Source organism: Tupaia chinensis, unplaced genomic scaffold, assembly GCF_000334495.1.
Source record: "Tupaia chinensis unplaced genomic scaffold, TupChi_1.0 Scaffold138416_1, whole genome shotgun sequence".
Lineage (NCBI taxonomy): Eukaryota > Metazoa > Chordata > Mammalia > Scandentia > Tupaiidae > Tupaia > Tupaia belangeri.
In genome coordinates, this window is record NW_006198314.1 from 63,544 (window position 1) to 73,486 (window position 9,943).

General features: G+C 36.5%; 1 protein-coding gene across 1 annotated transcript in view; it reads left to right on the forward strand.

Moving 5' to 3' along the window:
* Positions 1-9,943, forward strand: part of BRWD3 (bromodomain and WD repeat domain containing 3) — a gene marked incomplete at its 5' end in the record, with an annotated part of 164,543 nt that overhangs the window by 9,133 nt on the left and 145,467 nt on the right. The window contains 2 exon segments of the mRNA XM_027765487.1: positions 5,587-5,737; positions 8,224-8,322. Coding sequence (XP_027621288.1) covers positions 5,587-5,737; positions 8,224-8,322 — 250 coding nt within the window.

The following is a 9,943-nucleotide window of genomic DNA, read 5'->3' on the forward strand; positions in this document are numbered from 1 at the left end:
AAAATCTAAAATTTCTACTGTACCACACTGCTAGAAAAAGGGTAACAGCTAGTAAATTTTAGAGCCTGAATAATCCAGGCTCTCAGACTTCAAAGTATTGTGCTTATCTCTGTACTACATTTTTATCGATATACTTAAACCCTTGCTGTATTTTTCACAATCTGTTTTGTTTTATGTTCATAAAGATCAAAACATTATGGGAGAACATTTATGTATGCTGCTTCCTGTCTCTCCTCCAAAAAAAGTAAAATCCCAGACAAAATGTTTTATTTTACTTCAGCATAGGATCTCAGTTTGAGTTCTTCCTTTTACCTCTGTAGCTATGGTCCTAGAAAACACACACACACACACCTCTGTTTTTTCGCATTACTTGTCTGATCCTATTATTTATAAAAGCCAAGAAAAAAAAGTTATCATTGCTGTCTGAAAACTAGTATTTCAAATGTACCTCTTGGTGCAAGTCTGGCCTCATGAGATTAGCCACCTTTCACATTTTATTCAGTGCCCAGCTGGATTCCTTTTAACTAATTATGATGAGTAGGCTCCTCTCAGTGAGCTCTCTGGTGTTCTTAGTTGTCATAATGATTCTGAAGTGTGGTAATTTAGTTGTTAGATTTCCTCTTTAGGGTCAGCCAATCTTCCTATCAAGGTTTATAATCTAGGGTTCATTTAATTTTGTTCAGTTTATTCAGATTTATAGTTTTCATCTCTTTGCAGTGTGTTAATTATCTCTATAATTTCTGCTTTAATAGGACAGTAGTAGAACGAGCAGTGGGCAGAGAGACCCAGATTCCTATTGGGTCATTGTGACAAGTGGACAAGAAGGTCACTTCTGGATTTGTAACTAACTAAAAATGTAACTACTAAAAATGTAGGTAGTTTTTTGCCTGAAAAGATTACCTTTAAGAAATTCCAACGTAAAAAAAAAAGAAATTTCAACTTTTGGGGCCATTAGGTGGCATGGTAGTTAAAGCGCTGGACTCCCACATGACAAACTGTGGTTCAAATCTCAAACCTGGTGGTTTGCTTTTTCACTTTCTCTCTCTCTTTTTCTGTCTCTGGTGAGTACACATGCCCTGCAGAAAAAATTTAAAAAGAATAATTAATAAAAGAAATTACAAATTTAATCCAAAGTAAATGGATTCACATAAACATTAACTAACACTTATAAGACCTAGAGTTTGATTTAGAAGAAACTTTATTGTAAGAACTACATTGATGTAGTCTGGAAGCCTGTTAATGTCATTTAATGGAGAAATTAGCATGTTTAAACTCAAAGATTGTTACTGGCATTATTTTGATAGAATCTTGTTTCACTAATACTGTGTTATAATCAAACATTTTTTTTGGAGGGGTTTTGCTATAGGGTGCGTGAGGGTCCGTCCATTCGCCAGAAAGACAGACAAAAAGCAAGAAATCAGCCTCCCCCCCTCCCCAGGGGGATGGCCATGCCACAATCCCTTCTCCATTCTTCTCTTGGGATCTTGGGCACACACACATCCACATGCGTCCTGCTTGAGTTTAAGCCACCGGGTCCAGGACTCAAACGGCAGTCGACTATATGGGAATCCAGCGACATAGCCATTATACCAACTGCTGGTCCCAATAATCAAGTTTTTATTCATTTTAAAAGAGAAGATTTTTTGAATGAGACTGGCTAAGAAATTGAGGAATTTCCTGCCATGTACTGTGAAAATCAAACTGACTATCATACAAATCTTCAAGGGGGAGAAATCAGGAGAATATAGGAGTTATTTTAGTTGCTGAATATACAAACTCATTTATAATTATTAATTAACGATTCTGTGTTTTTAAATTATTACTGAGGAATTTCTGACAAATTTATGTAATTAGCTGAAAAACAGGCACCATTGTTTCTTTTTTTGGGGTAAAGAATTATTTATTTTATTTATTTGTTATTGTTATTATTTTTTCACATGAGTTTTGCCAGATAAAGACAGAGAGAGTGGGAGAGTGAGAAAGCAAGGCACCAGGTTGTGGCTTGAACCACAGTTGACCGTGTGGGAATTACAGTGCTTTAACCACCATGCCACTTGCCGGGCCCGACACCTTTGTTTCTATAAAATGAAGTAGCCAGGGGCTTAAGATGTTAGTTTAATATATAGTTTTTTTTTTTTTTTTGAGAGATTTTCACTGTAGGGCGCGTGCGCTCGCCAGACAGACAGAGAGAGACATAGAGACAGAAAAAGCGACATAGCCATTACGCTAACTGCTGGTTCCCTAATATATAGTTTAGACAGATTTTCTATGTAAGGGTAATTCTAATAGTTCAATGAACTCCCATTTTCTGGATTACATATTGGTAGTTATATTGCATTCGTAGGGTAGTTAGTGAGGCTTTTACAGGTGAATAATTTTTGAATTCATCAGGTGATGAAGGAAAGAAAATTACTGTTTTTTTTTTTTGGAGAGATTTTTGCTATAGGGCGCGCACGCTCGCCAGACAGACAGAGAGAGACATAGAGACAGAAAGCGAGGAATCACCCCCCAGGGGGGATGGTCACGCCGCAGTCCCTTCTCCTCCATTCTCCTCTCGGGATCTTGGGCATGCACGCACATGCGCCCGGCGTGAGTTCTAAGCCACCGGGTCCGGGACGCGAACCGCGGTCGACTACGTGGGAGTCCAGTGACATAGCCACTGCGCTAACTGCTGGTTCCCAAGAAAATTGCTGTTAACAACATCAGCTACTGTCCTGTGTAAAACCCCTCATGTGGCATTTATGTGATGAAAAAGTAATGAATTATATCAGAAGCCTAGTTTATTTAATACAGTGTTGAGGAAAAAAAAGGTCATACACTTTTGTAGATGTTAATATTGCATTACCTTAAGGCCTTTTTTTTTTCAGATATATATATATTTAAGGTTAGTAACTATATTTGCATGTAGACGCATTTAGGCAGTGTGGTAATGTGTAGACTATGGATTTTATACTAGGATTTTTAGGAGATCAGTATCTGTAGATAACAAGAAATGTTTTCTTAGGTTGACTTCTCAGCTGCTTTGACTTTAATGTTATCTATATATTTTATTGAAATACTGTTTTCTATAGTTATTTGCTTGAAAAATAAAAATAAAGATGTGAGAAATAATTGAAAGAATTTGCTTAATCTTTTGTTCTAATTCTAAAGCTAAACCTTGTAGAGTCAAGTCTGAAATAATCTAGTTACCATTCTTCATGTAAATTGTGTAGGCTCCAGTTATTTATGTTAGTAGATTAAAATTGTATTTTGCAGTAGCTTACAAAAAATAATTGCCAAAAATTTTTAATTAATCACAGTAGAATCACTTATATTCTAGAAATTCTGAATACATATGTTGGATTGTAGTTCTTTGACCTACGTTTTGTGTAAAACAAAAAGGTACCCTTGTAGGAGAGTCTGAGAATTTTCTTTTTACTAGGAATTCTTTTCTTTTTTTTTTTTTCAACTTTGCCATAGGGCAAGTATGCTTACCAGAGAGAGACAGAGAGAGAGAGGAAAAGTGAGAAAACACTCCCCTGAAGGGGATGGCCACATCTCAGTCCCTTTCTCTATTCTGTTGGGATTTTTGGCATGTACCCATATGCTTCTGGTGTGCTTTTCAAACTTTTCACTCCAGGACTGAACAGTGCAGTGAGCCACGGTTGATCCAGCTGCCCTAACCCCCATACCACTGACTGGCCTTTAACTAGGAATTATGATAATATTTATTGTACTTAGACTTTGATTTTTATTCATTAATTTATTCATTCATTGATTTATTCATCATGTTTATGCCAGGCACTTTCTTGGGCTAGGAATACAGCAGTGCCCAAAACACACAAAATTTCTTCTCTCATAGTGATCTCAGGAATGATTTATAACATTATTCTCTGTGTGATATTGTTGTTCTTGATCTGGTCATAACACTATTCCTATTTCTTTCTTTCTTTTTTTTTTTTTTTGGAGATGTTTTTGCTCTAGGGCACGTGCACTTGCCAGAAAGACAGACAGAGAGACATAAAGCGAGGAATCACCCCCAAGGGGGTATGGCCATGCCACAATCCCTTCTTCTCCATTCTCCTCGTGGGATCTTGGGCATGCATACACACACACCCGGTGTGAGTTTAAGCCACTGGGTCTGGTACTCGAAACGCAGTCAACTACATGGGAGTCCAGCGATATATCCATTACGCCAACTGCTGGTCCTGGTCATAACACTATTAATGTGTGTCCTGTGTGATGGTCAACACATATGTATGTATATTCATTAAAACATTTATAAACTTGCCATTATAGCCAGAAGTAGATATCAGGACCTACCTATGACCAGGTGAGAATGTAGATGATTTTTTTTTAATCTAAGGAATTTTAATATTCTAGTTTTCTCTGTTTACTGTTTTAATAAGTATTTATAAAACACATCAGGGATTTGGACATAGCTTAGGTTTAAAAAATGGAACACAGTTTTTGTTTTACTGCTTTACTTTTATCTACATATGCTAGCTTATGTCCATAAGTATACTGTTTTTATTTATGTATTTTTTGAGAGTGTTTTTTGCTATAGGGCACATGATGTGCTTGCCAGAGAGACAGCAAGAGATCATTTCCCGGGGGGATGGCCACACTGCAATCCCTATTCCTACATTATCTTCTTGGGATTTGGGACTTGCATGCACATGCGCCTGGAGTGGGGCTTAAACCTCTAGGTCTAGTACTTGAACTGCGGTCAACTACGTGGGAGTCCAGCAATGTAACCATTACACAACCTTGCTGGTCCCAGTGTACTTGTATTTTTAAAAGTGAGTTTACATTGCTAGGAAGTTTGGCTACATGGCTTAGTTATTAAAACATGGTATTTATAAAATTATTAATTTGATACCCTTTTGGAAATATGTTAATTTTTTATGAAAAACAACTCTTCTTTATTGTACAAAAGTGTACTGTTAGACCTAATGGAACTTGGGTGAGAGTTTGGTACAAGTAATGCCTTCATTTGTATTCTTATCATTTGTATAGAATCTAGGTCTTCTGATTTTTTTTTTACGAGATAGAGAGAGAGACCACCTCCAGTCTTAATTAGCCCAGATCATGGACAAATGTGCCCCTAAACCTCTGTAGTGTCTACAGGGAGACCTTCAGATGAAAACTTGGGACCTCGTCATGTGGGTCTACCATCACAGACCATTGCATTATTGTTGTGCCACTATCTGATCCTTAGATCTGATTCTTATTCAGTTCATCTTCATTACTGGATAAGTCAAGTAATGAAGACTTTACTCATCATCATTTCGCTTTCTTGCTTTTCTGCATGCCTCCTTTTGCTGTTTTGTAACACTTATTTTGTAAGAGTAACAGCTAAGTGAATGATTTAATAAAGATATGTAAAAGTAAGCTGGCGTGCCATACCATTTAAATATCACAACATTTAAATGTGTTTATTTTGTGGCTGTTTCTTAAAGTTGGTTCAAGTACTAATTATTTATAATTTTATTTTCTCAATTCTATATTTTAAAACTGTAATTTATTTCACAGTAGAACAGTTAGGTAATGAAACTGATGTTTTAAAACCAAATGATTTTTTCCTGTTTTATTTATGCATTTTAGTTTGCAGCCAATGCACATATTCCTCCAGACTACCTCCTTAAAATTTGTGAGCGGATTGGTCCTTTACTAGATAAGGAGATCCCTCAGAGTGTTCCTGGGGTACAGACATTATTAGGTGTCGGTCGGCAGTCTCTGCTACGGGATGCTAAAGGCATGGTTTTCAGATTTTAGAATTGTGATGTCAGAGTAAGGAGTAGAGAGTAGCATGTTTTTAGGTTGAGTGTATGTTCCCATGTTTTCCAAATACTCATTTTCTTTTGCTTTTTCTTATCTTGCCAATGCTGTTCTTATTTTCTTAGTGTACAAATAAATTTTGGAGAGCTAAAAAAGATACATTGAATATTACTAGAGATTAACAATTTTAAATCCTTTTGTAATTATAGAATAAAGATCTCCAAGATTGCTGCTCTAATTAATACAGTATAAATAGTTAAAATATTCTTTTGTTACATTATAATATTCTTGCTCTTAACTTAGCTTGATAATGTCCTAATTATATTGTATATTTTCTAATAGGTAAATAACAGGTAAATGAGAATTACATGTAAATTTTTTTGGAGAGGTTTTTGCTATAGGGTACTTGTGCTTGCCAGAAAGACAGAGAAAGAAAGACAGAAAATGAAAAATCACCCCACAGGGGGGATGGCCATGCTGTAATCCTTTCTCCTCCATTCTCTTCTTGGGATCTTGAGCATGCATGCACACAGGTGCTCGGCATGAGTTTAAGCCACTGGGTCTGGAACTCGAACCGTGGTTGACTACTTGGGAGTCCAGCAAAATAGCCATTACGTGAACTGCTGGTCCCCATATGTAACATTTTTATAACTGAAAATATTTAAATAAAAGTATCAACCCATCAGTGACTAGTCAATAACAATTTTTCTACTCCATGGTTTTTTTAGTATTTTATAGATTACTCCAAAAATTTTACATGTAATCTCAGTGTTAAAACATGTCAAGTGATATTTTATGGACATAAAATTGTGGAATTACACATTAAGGATTGAATATAATAATGTGGAATTAGGCATTAAGGATGGCTCTTGGAGTAATAAATACTTAAGGTCTAGCAACCTATTTTTTTTGTTTTGTTTTATTAGAACACTATTTTATTTTAGAATTTTCTTTGCCATAGGGCCTTTATGTTCACCAGAGAGACAGAGAAAGACAGAGATACAGAAAGCAAGAAATAATTCCCCAGGGGAATGGCCACCCCATAGTCCCTTCTCCTCTAATCTCCTCTTGGGATTTTGGGCACTCATGCACATGCTCTCAGCATGAGTTTCAAGCTGTCGGGTCTGGGACTCGAACTACGTTGGAGTCCAATACCTTAACCACTATGCCACCTGCTGGCCCCTAGAATACCGTTTTTAAAAATCTTCATTCACTAAGATAAATAGTTGTACGATGCTGGGCTTTAAACATTTTATTTTCTAATTTATGGATATTTTTCAACTTAGTTAATTTGGAAACTTTCAGGAGGGCAGTAGAATATTTTTATTACATAACTGAAGTATTAGAAATAAGTGATATTTGATTGAGTTTTTTTTTTTACCTAAACATAAAAGTCAAACAAAGACATGAACTATTTAGTCAGTTATCATCTGATATGCAGTGTTGTTATCTGTTATGGCACAACTAGCAAGTATTTCATAGTATCAGTATATACGAAGGATAAATGTTCCTGAATTTTCCGTGGGACACTCGTGCAATTCTCATGTCTTTGCATATACTGTTTTATATGAATAGTCATGTATAAGCCTGAAAATCAAGAAGTACTGATATAAACATAAAATCTTAATAATCTTTTACATATTTACATAAGATTAAAGTATGTTCATAATAAAACTTTTAGTTTGAGACCAGCTCAAAAGTAAAATATCCTGGTGATGTTAAAATGTTGGAGTTTACCAGTCATAATTTAGTTCAAAACATGTTTAAATATATGTATCTTAATTTTTTTAAGGTTTAGCCATGAGGTGCTTGTGCTTGCCAGAGAGAGACAGAAAGAGATGGAGAGAGGGAATATGAGGAATCACCTCTGAGAGGGGATGGCCATGTCGTAATCCCTTCTCCATTTTTCTGCTGGGATTTTGGGCATGCACAGCACATGTGCCTGGTGTGATTTTTCCAGTTGCCAGGTCCAGGACTTGAATCATGGTCGGTCATTGAGGTGGGAGTCCAGCACCTTAATTACCACATCACCTGCTGTACCCTATGCATCTTATTTTTATGGTAGTTTTTTTCCTAAAGGTTTTGCCATAGGGCATATGTGCTCACTGGAGAGATACAGAGAGACAGAAAGACGGAACGTGAGAAATCACTCCCCACCCCATGAGAAATGGCCACACTACAATTCTTTCTTTTCCATTCTCCTTTCAGTATTTTGGGCATGTATGTGCATGTGCCTGGCATGATTTTCAACCTGCCGGGTCTGGGAATTGAACTACATGGTCAGTCATGTGGGAGTCCAGTGCCTTAACCACTATGTAACCTAGTGACCCCTTTGCAGTAGTTTTAGTAGTTAAAAATATATTCCAACAAATGAAATAGAAATCAGACATCTGCCTCTGAGGCACAGTTAAAAAATCACTACTCTATTACTAGACTAATTTTTTTTTATATATATTTATATAGACTGTAAGAGTACACTATGGAACGGGTCTGCTTTTGCAGCTCTACATAGAGGCAGACCTCCAGAACTACCTGTAAATTATATGAAACCTCCAAATGTGGGTGAGTAATATTCATGTGAGTTATAAACATTCTTGATTCATTCCTTCTTGAGCTCATTAGAAAACCAAAAATAGGTACCAGAAGTAAATGTGAAATGTAAACAAACTGCTTTCATTCGTGAGTTTCAGGGCTGGGCCAGATTTTTAAAGCATTTTTTACTTAAAGACAGTATAATCATGATTTCGTAAAATATTACCTTTTATCTTTATTTCAATTCATTTTCTTATCATAAATAGTTCTGTTTTTACATAGTATAGGTATTGTTTATTTACATGTCTATGTGCGGTGTTTCCCAAAGATTTTACAGGGAGCTATGTAAAGATAGCTTTTGGGAGGAAACAAAGTACATTCTTAAATCTGTTTGCCAAGCTTGTAACAATCATGTATATTTTTTTGAGAGAGTTTTGCTATAGTGTGCATGCACTCACTGGAGAGACAGAGACAGAGAGACAGAAAGTGAGAAATCACCTTCCAGGGGGGATGGGCACTCCGCAGTCCCTTCTCTGTTTACCTCTTGGGATCTTGGGCACGCATGTACATGCTCCTGGTGTGAGTTTTAAGCCTCTGGGTCCAGGACTCAAGCTGTGGACTACTACATGGGAGTCCAGAAATGTAACTATTACACTGTCTACTAGTCCTGATAGTATGCGTTTTCATTTATCTTTTTATTCATGATGTAGTTTGTGCATGAGACAAATAGAGAAATGAGTACCCTCCACAGGGTCTGGTCATGCCACAGTCCCCTTCCACTGGTCCCTTTAGTCCATCATATCTTGGTCACTACTGTGCAAGTTTTATTCATAATTAACTTACTGGATCTACTTGAGAAAGCTTTTGTTATTTGTATATTTATTTATATTCAAAGAAATATCACTTTTAGCCATAATATTGTTTATGGTAGCCATATCAATTGACAACATTGTTTTGTTTGTAGTGCTTTATACTTCCTTCAATGGTCACATGTGAAATGCTTAAGAGCAGTCTTTAGAGTATTAGGTCCTAAGCTTTTTTTAATCCCTTTTCTGTCTCTTTTTTTCTAACTAACTAAGAACATATTTTTACATTTTTGCTGTTTTTGTAAAGTAACTTTTTTTGGGAGGGGGGAGAGGTTTTTGCTATAGGGCGCATGTGCTTGCCATTAGAGACAGGATACAGAAAGCGAGAAATCACCCCCAGGGGGTATGGCCATGCCACTATCCCTTCTCATCTTGGGATCTTGGGCACGCATGCACATGCGCCCAGCGTTAGTTTAAGCCACCAGGTCGGGGACTCAAAGCTCGTTCGTCTTCATGGGAGTCCAGCGATGTAGGCATTACGCCATCTGCTGGTCCTTTGTACATTAACTTAAATCAGTTTTTTATTCTTTTAGTTGTTGCTTAGAAATTATAGTATCACTGTAATTGATGCTTTCAAAATCTTCTGAAATCTTCTGGGTTATTTGGAGAGAAGCTTTTAGAATAGAGGTATTTCAATCAATATACATTTGTCATGTAGCACATACTGGTCAAGATTCCTTTTTTTTAAAATTAATTTATTTATTTTAATTTGACCAGAGAGGTACAGAATGAGAGAGAGCAGAGAGATAGAAAGTGAGAAAGCAGGCCACCAGGTCCAGGACTTG